Here is a 13103-nt window from a genome sequence, read left to right as displayed (position 1 = left end):
GCTTAATCGAATAAAGACTTCTTGTTGCTGCCCTCCACACTCCGCCAATACAGTTGCTACAACTCACTTTTTCTTGCCTTCCCTTTCTCTTCTCTCCTCTCTAGTGAGATGTGGCGTCTTGTGAGTAATGACAAATGTTATTACGCTCCCCTTTAGATTATTTTAGCACACACTGCCGAGTAAATCACTGTGTTTTCCTAAACCACGGGTCATTTGCCGACCCCATGTTTGAACAGCTGTAATGAACCCTCAGCATTAATAACTTCTCGGAGAGAAAGTAACTGAAAAAAAGAGTGAGACAGAGAGAAAGGATGAGGTGCTAACATTTTGTGTGTGTTTTGGAGAGTGTGTTTTTTATTACAATGGAACTGACAGATATTGCTATTTTCGCACAGAGAAAGATATACTGCTCTCACATCCAAGCTTGGTATATTCTTTCTCAGACGATTACCTCAATCTAAAATCACTGCCAGTATCAAATTCTCTTTTTGCCATTAAAATAGCTGAAGCTTTTATCAGGATATATGGTATTATCATGATACTAATCGAAGATGCAAAAAAGGTTACTTTAACAGGTATACTAACAAAACATACTTAAAGCGTTGAATTATTGTACATTATACATTGTACAGTATATGTTCAGAGTAAATAAATGTTTCAACCAAACTAAATTGAAAATTATTATTAAGCACAAAACGTTTACAAAAGGATCATTAGGTCTCAATAGCAAATGTTAGTTAAAGTTAGTTAGTTTAAGATTAAATTAAAGTTCATTTACTGAAAAATGTTGATTTAATGAAAAAAAAGAAAACAACTGACTCTATTTAAAACAAGTTGACTTTTGGGTTTAGTGCATTATTTAAAACTAAGAAGTTTCTTGACTAAGAAAGTTTTACACGGCAAGCGTGAGCATTTTACCTGTCTATATACAATTAAAGTCAAAATTATTAGCCCCCAATTGAATTTTTTTTTTCTTTTTTTTTTAAAATATTTTTCCCAAATGATGTTTACAGAGCAAGGGAATTTTCACAGTATATCTGATAATATTGTTTTTCTGGAGAAAGTTTTATTAGTTTTTTTTTTTTCCGGCTATAACAAAAGCAGTTTTTAATTTTTTAAAACCATTTTAAGGTCAAAATTATTAACCCCTTTAAGATATATATTTTTTTCATAGTCTACAGAACATTATACAATAATTTGCCTAATTACCCTAACCTGCTTAGTTAACCTAATTTTTAAATGTCACTTTCAGCTGTATTGAAGTGTCTTGAAAGTTATATCCAATCAAATATTATTTACTGTCATCATGGCAAAGATAAAACAAATAAGTTATTAGAAAATCTTTTCTCCGTTAAACAGAAATTTATATATATATATATATATATATATATATATATATATATATATATATATATATATATATATATATATATATATATATATATATATATATATCCTTAACCAGCAAGTCTTCATTCTACAAATTAGTAGAGTCATTTAAGGTGCACTAGGAAACAATCGCCTGTGGTATCATGTAACTTTGTTTTTGATTGTCAGGATGATGCAGGCCTATAATAATTATTAAAATATTAATTCAATATAGTGATAATGATATCTATTGATGATCAAACTAGTATGCAATTTAAGCAAAACTAATACTAATTGGTTTAAATTTGGTTTTGTAGTTCGGGCCGAAATAAATATTTGTTGCCATTTTTAATTGTTTAAGTTCATTTAATTGAATATAAAAAGATCAGTGGATATTATCGATGCCTTCATTGGGTAAAATTGCTACTTTTACTGTCATTCAATGTAAATTTGGTCATTATTAATGCACTGTCACTTTAATTAAGCATGAATTATTGCGGCTTTGCTCCTTCAGAGATGATAACGCCTCGCGCTGACGCACTGCTTCTGCATGCAGTATGAATGCTCTAATCTATTAATGTAGATGCTGAAAAAAAACCTGCTGCTCTCGCTCTGCTTACACTTTCAGTGTTAAAAAATTAATAAATACTTGTGTAGTTGTCATTGCATTGACTTTAGCCACCTTTTCATTGCACACGACAAATGACAAGCCTAATTCATTCCTAATAAAGAGTAATCCGGGAGCTGCGCAGAGTACCGAGCATCTCCGTATGCGACTTCTGCAACTAGACTGCATGCTATCAGCCAACCCGATGTAATGTATTCCAGTGTTTTCCAAGCAGCTTTTTGTTATTTTTTGTTACTTTTTGAATCAGAGAAAATCTATATAAAAAAACAATCACAAATGAGTAATAAAACAATTATATATTTTAATGCAGTCTCTATATTCCCTCCAAAATTTTTAGCGGTCTATGAATTTCTACTATTCATTCATTCATTCAACCATGGTGAACGCACAAAGAATAAAGGCTCTTGTTTTTGAAGTTGCTTATATTGGACACTGCGAGAATCAGCTTCTCTCCCATGGTGCACAACAAAATAAAAAATAATGTGCGGCTGCCACAAGGCGGCGTATTCCAAAAAGTCATGTCTGAATATCGTGTGCAGTGTAAAGGCGGCTTTTAGTTTAATTTACAAACTGATATTAACAAATGAACCTTACTGTACAGAGTCAACAAACAAAATACACATAAATTGTCACAGAATGTCATGACGCAGGCCAGATTAACTTGTGAAAATGTTAAAGGTCACGAAACACCAAAACCCATTTTTTGAGCTGTTGACAGCCATATATGTGTCCCATGCTGCTATAAACACAATTAGGAAACACATACTTCACAGAAAAAGTGAAAATTGGTTGTTTTGCGTTATTTCGAGCAAATTTGTTCTTCCGGTTCGAAACAAACTTTTAAAACTGCATAACACTGATTAGATACCTGTGTTATTTAATGAGAAAGACTTCAAACCAATCAGCGCGCTCTATTGTGTATGATGTGCAACTTACTCTACCTGTTACAGTGTTTCAGACGGCAGAGAGACGCCACATTGTGTTGCCGAAACAAGTGGGAGAAGAAGAATTGTTTGGAGATACGGGTTGTCAGTGTTGCTTTTATAATTTGCTGCATCGAAGGTTTTGTTTTCATTTTCCCGCTATGAGAGCGCAGCTGGATTCATGTAGATTACGGTGCACGCGACGTGCTACAAAAAGACGCGTCTCAGGAACATTTTTTACCCAAGAGCTTTTCGCATCTGGAAATGGCGAAATCTGGATTTGCCGCTCGTCTCCTTTTAATAAAGACACAGTTTCAGTTGGTGTTGATTGTCCTGGCTCTATAGATTTGGTAAATGAGTGATCGGAGGTCTTTATTTGTTTTTTCAGAAGCAAAGTTAGTTGGTATGGTCAGCAGTACTCTTTTAGTGTTTAGAGACAGACCTAAGTCAAATGATTTCTAAGTTACTAAAGTTTACCATACATTAATATCATTACAATATTATGGACTGAAAGATCCGCTGTAAATGCTGCTCTTCGAGTGTAAACATGTAAAAACCACTATCAAACTAATATCGTCGTGTAGGATTTTCGCTACATTTTGGGATAGGATTGGGACACTCCCATTTTCATGCAAATTTTTATAAACCTTCCCTCTTTCCCTCTTCTGACTTTCCCCCTAAACAGAGCTGGACACACCCACTTTCCTGACTTTTTCCAAACTAGAGGTGTGAAAACACCCTGCTGAAACGGGGTTTTCGTGGCTCTTTAATGGTTGAAAATAATCTTTAAGCATTTGGTGCTGTGATAAACTACCAGTGCCAATACAACAATCTGAATATTCTTTAATGACACTCTAGAAGTACAAATAAGAAATAATTATTTACAATATTTTGAAATGGCCACGATATCAATATTATATATGCATGTTTTCTTATCATAATATACTGAATTATTGAAAATCAGCATATGTATACAAATGACCCACACCAAACAAAGGTGGCAATTGAAAATGCCTGTAATTAATTTATTTATAAGTTCATAAAATATTTTGCCAGACATTACATTTATGAGTAATAAAAGGATCAGTTTAAAGGAAATTCTAAATCTGTCATTGTTTACTCACCCTCATGCTGTTTCTTTCTTTCTTTTATGGTGCACACAAGAAGATAATTCAATATGCTTCTCTTTCCAAAGAATGAAAGTCAAAGGGCTCCAGAGATGTTTCCTAGCATCTTATAAATGATCTTCTGTGTTCTGCAGAAGAAAGAAAATTATACATTTTTGAGCAACATCAGTGAATGTTAAAATAATTGTAGTTTATTATACATTTAACAAATAAATAAAATCCATTAACAAAGGTCCAAACAATGCTTTATTCGATATGAACTTTTTTTGTAGTGTTCTTGTAGTCATTTCCACTATAAAAGGCCCATTCTGAAAGGCCTATAATTGAGCTATCACTTATTCAAGTCTTGCTTACTGCACAAACCTAAAGTACATAAGCTTGAAACAAATTTTTCACCCTATCGTCTAGATGGGCGTCCTCAAGCATTATCTACTTTTACCTGCGCTCAAACCTTTAGTTGTAGTTTAGCCTGAAAGAGTTTGTGTTGTTCGCAAAAAAAACATTTGACCAATCAAAGGCCCAATGCCAATTCTACCCCTTAGCCCTTTCCCTTACCCCTACCCCTCATTTTGAGCGTGCACGCCAAGGGGTAGGGGTGTCCCAATTCTCTTTAACTTAAAGGCATAGGGCTAAGGGGAAGGGGTGAATAGCCCTTCGAACAAAGATTTTTTAGGACAACACTCAAAACCAAGGGGTAAAAAAATTTCCCAGAATAAACCAGCCACGGCGGCAGCATTGCTTAATCCGGAAGTAAGGAGATCCGCAAATTAGTTGTCATTAGTTTTGGTCATTATTACAAACTTTTATGACAAACAAACACATGTTTTAATATATTCACGTTCATGTTTTGCTGTCATGCTTTAAAAAAAAACGCAAAAAAAAAACCCTGCTAAATTTCGCGATCTATAATCCCTAATCATAACTCCTGTACAGCAGTCCCACAACATTCTGTTACTCGATGACACACAAATACCCTGTCAGAAAAGTCTAGCCGCTGAGAATGGGCTTTTTACAGTGTCTGCTATAATGTTAATGTTGTTTTGGTGTGTTTACATGGATAAGTATGGCCACTGTGTAAATACACAGTACAGTTATGATCCTATTGCCACATTAGATCATTATGATAACATAATATATGCCTTCAGTGATTTTCTGTAAATAACAAAAAAAAAAAAATAGCACAACTGGAATAACTACAGCAGCCGCCATCGTCTGATCTCACATGAAGCATGAGATTGCGTGGATATATGATGACGTGTGCAGGTGATATATGATGACGTGTGCTGTCCCAATTCTTAGGGTTACATTTTGAAGCCCTTCCCCTTCACACTCAGTTGAAAGGGCCAGGGGGAAGGGGTAGGGGTACAAAAATAGAATTGGGATTGGGCCAAAGTAGAGAAGGCTCTTGAGAACAAGAGTATTTAGAGTACAGAGGTGAACCAGTAACATATATTACGAGAATTTTATTTAAAGAAGGTTTTTTTTAATTTTCTTTTATTTTACTTAGATTGACATACTGAAGACATACAAAACAAATGATAAACCTTTAGTAAGGACATTTTAAAAAAATTAAACAATTCCCACCAATATTCTTTTAGAATGCTTTCATTCATTTTCCTTCGCTGATTTATACTTGAGTGAGTGAGTGCACGCGTATAGTCTGGTCATGGCTAATCCTGACATGCACCTCTCAAAAATGTAAAACTTCTGAAAAGCTAGCTGGCAGTAGGTTTTTATGTTCCTTTGTGTCTAGATTTTTCGCAGGTGTTTTTGGTTTTTTCTGAATGCTACCTTAATGTACAAGTAGCTAAAACTTGCTCATTCAGAAGCAGGAACTGGATGTGCAGCAACTTTAATCATAAGGTAAACACAAAACAAAAGTTTCCATCTGGAGCTCCTTCATGGGACTCGACACTTGTAAACAATCGCTCTAATGAGTTTGTGTGGCTCTCGGCCCCACCCTCACTCATCACAGTTACTAAGCTGACCAATCACAGAGCTCGCGCTACGTGGCATGTAGTTAAATTTTTTGAGAGGTGCACATCAGTTTCAGCCTAATAGTAAGGTAATAGTAATAGTAAGGTAAGGGCTAATAGACCACGTGAAGGCTGCGACAGAGCATACATACGCGCTTTACACAGAAGTATAAATCAGCCTTAACTACAAATCCAACAATGCATAGTGCAAGCTCTGTTATTGGTCGGCTTGGTGGCTGTGACAAGTGTGGGCGGTTCTGAAATCTGCAAGCCTGATGGAGGAAATGTTACAAGTGTCCTGTGATGGAGCTCCAGATGGAAACTTTTGTGTTTACCTTATGATTAAAGTTGTTGCACGTCCACCGGTTCCTGCCTCTGAATGAGCAAGTTTTAGCTACTTATACATTAAGGTAGCGTTCAGAAAAAAACAAAAACACCAGCGAAGAAACTTGACACAGAAGAACATAAAAACTTACTGCCAGCTAGTGTTTTGGAAGTGTTATTGCAGAGCAACACAAACAGCAGGCAGAAGTATAAATGCACGACTACCTGCAAGGCATGCGCCGTGGGTCAGGACGATCACTCAACACTGAAATATAAACAAGCCTTTAGTCCCATTATTCATCAGGGGTCACTGCAGCGGAATGAACCGCCAACTATCCAGTAGTGGATGCCCTTCCAGCTACAACCCATCACTGGGAAATACCCATACACTCTCGTTCCCACACATACACTATGGCCAATTTAGTTTATTTAATTCACCTATACCGCATATCTTTGGACTGTCGAGTAAACTGGAGCACCCGGAGGAAACCAACGCCAACACAGGGAGAACATGCAAACTTCACACAGCAATGCCAACTGACCCAGCCGGGACTCGAACCAGCAACCTTTTTGCTGTGAGGCAACAGTGCTAACCACTGAACCACTGTGTAGCCCATTTCTTTTAAATTAGCACCAAAAATAAATGTTAAAAAAGCATGCAGATTCCTCCAGAGCCTACTCATTACTACCACAGAAAAGCTTCAGGAGAGGAGGATACTTGACTATTGTGCTCTGATCCAAATGAAACTCCACTCATTCCTTGATTTCCCACAGTAATGATTGGGTATATCTCTGTATGTGGCCCCACTCATGCTAGTGTCAGGGCCGTAGGTATATCCAAAGGTTCTACTTTATTAAGACAACATGTCATTACTTTTGTGCTAAGATATAATTGAGAACAAAATGGATGCTTCTAAACAAAGAGATAATCACATGGAACCTTGAGTTTGGCTAGCCCTTGCTTCTAAATTTAGAGAGGGGGAAAAAGCATATCTATTTCTGGGGAACCACCTAATTTAGGTTCAACCTTGAGAAACATGCAGTAAATTTTGACACCTTGTTTTGAAAGAAATAACAGTGATGTCAGCACTATTGTGTAAGCCATCATTTAGGAAACATTCTCCTACTGTATTTTCATGCCAGTTGGGTAGTTCTTCTACAATCATCCTTTTAAGAAAAGTTTGAGGTGAATGTGTCTTGGTTACTGTGTAAACACGTGGCAAAAGCTGTATATTTATTGATGCTTGTTTGCAAAACAGAGATTGGATACTGAAAGTATGTGTCTTGATGTCTGAACAGGTATGAACAGCTTACAACTTGGAATGGTTAATGCTGATCTGATGCCCCTAACATCATTTCTCATTCTTGCTCATTTAGTTTGCTCATTGCTCTTTTTCCCTGACATCTCACCACTCATCAGAATGTAGAATTGGTTTCTTGCACCACATTAATCTGTCAGCACCTCACTACTGGACTAAATTAAATCATCCCAAGCTGATATAGTTGGATCTGATTTGAAGTGATCAAGCATTATTTGGATGCACCTCATGAAGACACACGTCAGCATCTAGTTCAAGCTTTCATTCCACCAGTGTGGAAGAACCGAAAGGATGTATGCACCTGAAACATTTGGAAGCACTTTTGTCACATTCACACATGCCATGTAACCATCTACCCATCTACTTCAGTAGTTGGTCTGCAGATTAAAAGATGTTCAAAACAGGTTATACTCTATTTAGCTTCTTATACCATACAAAGCATCAAGCCTCTCTCATATGACCAATACATAACAGATAGACTGCAAAGTACGGATGCCAGCAAAATATGCACATCGGAGTGTGAACGGTCTAGTATCATGTGTTTTAGGCTGCATGGAGATTGTTATTGTGAATCGCAATAAAAGCTTCATTCTGGATGAGGAGTGTTTTCATTATAAAAATTTGTTCTGGAATAAAAACAGTAGTGTAAACAGCACCTAGATGTTTTCGTTTTTTTAAGACTACTTCCTGTAAATTTTAAAAGACCAACAACCATGGCACATCCATAATCAAGTAATTAGCCTTTCTTGGCTATTCTGATGAACAGTTAGAACTGCTCGGTTTTACCATGCTCCATACCTAAATGCACTGAGATGATGCTATGTGACTGGCTTCAGTCTTGATTAGGGCTGCACAACATATCGTTTCAGCATCGATATTGCAGTGTGAGCATTTGCAATAGTCACATTGCAAAGATATAGTTGACCAGTACCTACAGAATAGCATTTAATCACTGTATTTATATGTGAATTTATACAATTTATGCAAAAACAACAACAAAAAAAAATGCTTTTATTACTTAGAATTTTTGTCTTTGTTTCTAGTCCAAATATTAATTAATTCATTCATTAATTCATTCATTTTCTTGTCGGCTTAGTCTCTTAATTAATCTGAGGTCGCCACAGCAGAATGAACCGCCAATATATCCAGCAAGTTTTTACGCAGCGGATGCCATTCCCCACCTCTGGCCGCAACCCACCTCTGGAAAACATCCACACACACACATTCACACACACACTCATACATTACGGACAATTTAGCCTACCCAATTCACCTGTACCGCATGTCTTTGGACTGTGGGGGAAACCGGAGCACCCGGAGGTAACCCACGCGAACGCAGTGAGAACATGCAAACTCCACACAGAAACGCCAACTGAGCTGAGGCTCGAACTAGCGACCCATCGACCTTCTTGCTGAGGCGTCAGCACTACCTTCTGCACCACAGCTTCACCTCTAGTCCAAATATCTACATTTTAAATATAATGTATTACCTGCTGGCAGATCATTTTACTTGTTTTAGGAAAAAAACTTAATTTTCTTTTTTCATCTGACTTTTAAAACAAACAATATTTTTACCTGGTTAAGATTTTTTTTTTTACATTTGGGTTAGAAATGAGACAAAGCAAAGTAAGAAGCACATTTTTACATTGTGATTATGCAATTTCTGTACCTGAATGTACTTGGAAAACGATCAAATAGAAAACCATCGAATACAGCTATTCAATCTATCCTGTAAAATTGTGAATAACGTATCAAAATATCAGATCTTTCCAATATCGTTCCGCCCTGTCACATGATAATTTACAAATCATTCTAATTTGCTAATTTGGAGCTTAAAATATGTATTTTTAAATGTTAATATATTAATATTTAGTTTAAATTATTATTTTATTACAATATAATATATACCAGGACCATGCCACCAAATTATTTGAAATGATTGTGCAACATCTAATTTTGAACACATTTTAAACTTAGATTTTAACAACAGCTCATTGTAAAAACGTCCCCCTATGTACATTTGTGGAGATCGCAAATTATGTACCCAGAGCTATGGCTGCATTTCATCTTTAGGTATGAAGCCGTTCATTTTCTCTCTTACCAGCTGACCGTTTACCTCCGTATGGACAGTTTCCCCACTGTTACCAGTTTGTCCGGTAGCTCGACATGTACGTACGGTGAAGACCAATTCCAGAAAGCAGGTAAGATAAAAACAAAACATAAAAAATAAAATAAACAAGTAAATAACTGTGAGAATGTGGTAAAATCTGGAAATATAAGGGGCTTTTTCTCTGTGTTGCTTTTTAAAACATTGCGATTGTGTTTAGGGAAGGGCGTGGGTGGGTTAGTCAGTGCTTTTTAAAACACTATTAGATGAGTGTAGGGAAGGGGGAGGGTGGGGGTATTCTGTCGGTTCGTCAGTCAGTAATCAGTGGTCTCTGGTGGATTTACTTGAGAATAGCAAGCACGAATGTTACTTGGAGGAGAAATTTAAGATCTGAAAAAGCGTAAACAGTGGCCACTGGTGGATTCGTGAAAACAAAAACTGCAAAAAAAAAATGTAAGTTTATGGTTTTTGTTCTTGAGTAAATAACATTCCAATTAAAAGGTTCTCCTCTTGACATAATTGGTGAACACTGTGCATGTCACAGAGTTTATTAAGTAGAGTAGTAGAGGTGTGAACCTATACTGGTCTCATGGTTCGGTTCGGTTATGATTATCATGCCATCGATTCGGTTCAATTCGATATCTCGGTGCATCACGGTGCATTGACGATGCTTTCCATATAAAGTGTTATATTTTAGGGGGAAGGCTATAACATGCTGTCTGTATAAACACACAGACACACAGCAACACACTGTCTCTCATTCAAACACATTCACAAACATAGACAGCATCAAACAAACAAACACACACACGCACACACTAACACAAACAAACACACTTAAGCCCTTGCAACAGGGAGAGCTCACGCTGAGCGGAGCAGAAAAACTAAAAAAAAAAAAAAAACTAAAAAAATAAGCACTTTTCCGACAGTCCCTTACAGAGAGCTCCTCTCAGCGCGAGCTCTGCCGGCTAAAGTAAACGCAGACTGCGAGGGCTTAAACGGAGCAGTGCTCGTAATGTCGAGCGAAAAAAAAAAAAGACAGCTTTGAAACATAACCAGCTTTGTCTTTCTGTAGGAAACACACTTTAGATCTTTTTAGGGTAAGCGTTTTTTGAGTTATTGCCGTCTATAACTGAATGTGTGTCAGGAAAATTGAAAACAAAACCAACTGAACTGTGCTCATTTCTGGCGCCCCACTGGATATACAGCGCCCTAAGCATTTGCCCATGGTGCCTATGCCACGGGCCAGCCCTGAGTTGGCTGAGTGTTGTAAATAACGGCGCTCACCTCCCTCGCGATAGAGTGCATAGGAGATAAATGACGTCAGTACATAATAACCGGTTATGGTTATCACTAAATCGATACCGAATTGTCCGCGTCTGCATCGCGGTGCACCGAAGAAACAATTAATTTTGACACCCCTATAGAGTAGTCAGGCAGGCAACAATCAATCAGATAGTAAACAGCATCATGAAGGTAATCCAAAATTGTAGTCAAAAACAGACGAAAGATCAGTACAGGCAGCAAAACAATATAAACAATAAAACAGGACAAGGGTCAAAAACACAGCTAGACATGGAAAACGCTTATGTGATGCTCTTAAACGGATATCAGACGCAGCACTGCTTTAGCTGTGTTGTGTATGTTTGCAATCAAAGGAAATCTGGGCCAGGTGTGTGAGTGAAGTGCATGATGGCATTTGTAGTTCATTAAAGCGGCAGATTTGTTAATCTTCAGCGATCTGCACAGGCTGGATCACTGGTGATTGTGACAGTGCAGCTGCAACAGGTGCATCTTTCAGATAACCTTAATGAGATTGACCAGGGATGCATTTTCCTAAAGCTTCATTAGCCAACTTTGGTAATAAGTTCCTTTGTTATCAACAGATCAAAGATTTTGTGTTTTCTGAATCTATAATTCAACTAATCTCAACAATCACACAACTGTCGGGTTGGAACTACAACAAATAGTGACATAATCCTTACATGCCATACTGATTTATAGCAATAGTCTAATATAATTTTATATCTAAATTTATCATTTTACCACCTACAAGATACCACTAACAACAGTTTTAGCTGATATGATTTAAACTATGTATATTCAACACAGTTCAGGACACAGTTGTGACTAATTACAGCAAGTTTCTTTCTCCAACAGTGAATCATATTAAGGGTTAAAAAAATGCACTCCTAAATCAAAGTTATCAATTATTGCTCAGCATTGGCATTATTATAGTTTTTTGTAGAGGGTGTTAGGACTTTTTTTTTGCAGATGGTGTATTTGTAGCAATAATAATAATAATAATAATAATAATAATAATTAAAAAAATAATAATAATACAAATTGTGTTAATGTATTTACCATTATTTCATCATCACCATTTTTATTATTATTAGATCAATTTATTAATTAAACAAATTAAAATACATTTCTATTAGTAATACAACACGTTAAAGTATTTATTTATATTATTATTATTATCAGCTAAAACTACAGTAAAATTACAAAATTAACAAGTATCAGATTTTTTCTTTTAAATGTTAGACCTATAATAATATTAATAATAATATTAATAATAATAATAATAATAATAATAATAATAATAATAATAATAATAATAATAACAACATTACAAAACATTTTTAGAAGCTCATCATGACACATCATTATTTATTGGCATTTGGTGATCTGTGGTCTTTTATTTAAGGCCCATGTTTTACAATACACATCCATGTACCATGTCTATGGGGCAAATGAAATGACTGGGTTACCAGGACACACAATATGGCAAAATTTGCCACATTCATCCATCCTTCCTTGTACCACCAAGCAAGGAAAAAAAAGCCCAGAAGGTTCCGGAAAGGCTGTGGTGGTAATAACATTGCTCATGTTGGGTAAAGAAGCAGAAAGCGTGTAAAGACAGACCCGGCTCCTATGGGAGTACAGGACCAGCTGCGAGCACAGGGTGTGAAGTGTAGAGTTTCCTCTGAACATGGAGACTGCCAGTCTGAGGGCTGTGCTTCACAGGTATGCCACAGACACTGAGGACGTTCATGTTTCAGCCCACACCAGACCACCTGGGATGCTTATCTCCCTGTGGAGTACCATGTTTCACACACACACACACACACACACACACACTCACACACATATTAGGTGAACATGCACACAGTTTTTCTCTCGCACATCCGTGTTAATACGCAGGGCCACACACACATTAGGTTCATATACACACCACTGACAGCCACACACACAATCACTCTTACACACACAAACTAACTGACACACTCACCGGGTGTGTCCATCAAACAGACGAGGCTATAATAAG

At 36.7% G+C, this 13103-nt stretch overlaps 2 protein-coding genes across 3 annotated transcripts in view; one reads left to right on the top strand and one right to left on the bottom strand.

Moving 5' to 3' along the window:
* Positions 1 to 13103, top strand: part of znf827 (zinc finger protein 827) — a 789732-nt gene that overhangs the window by 415928 nt on the left and 360701 nt on the right. The window lies entirely within an intron of this gene.
* Positions 1 to 13103, bottom strand: part of hhip (hedgehog interacting protein) — a 220362-nt gene that overhangs the window by 94314 nt on the left and 112945 nt on the right. For both annotated transcript variants that reach the window (XM_087235223.1, XM_087235224.1), the window contains one exon: positions 4044 to 4174. In XM_087235223.1, coding sequence (XP_087091349.1) covers positions 4044 to 4049 — 6 coding nt within the window. In that variant the 5' untranslated portion in view covers positions 4050 to 4174. The remainder of the gene's footprint in view (positions 1 to 4043; positions 4175 to 13103) is intronic.

Source organism: Danio rerio, chromosome 1 (assembly GCF_052040795.2).
Source record: "Danio rerio strain M-AB ecotype USA chromosome 1, GRCz13ab, whole genome shotgun sequence".
NCBI classification, from domain to species: domain Eukaryota; kingdom Metazoa; phylum Chordata; class Actinopteri; order Cypriniformes; family Danionidae; genus Danio; species Danio rerio.
This window is presented reverse-complemented; position numbering and strand designations above follow the sequence as displayed.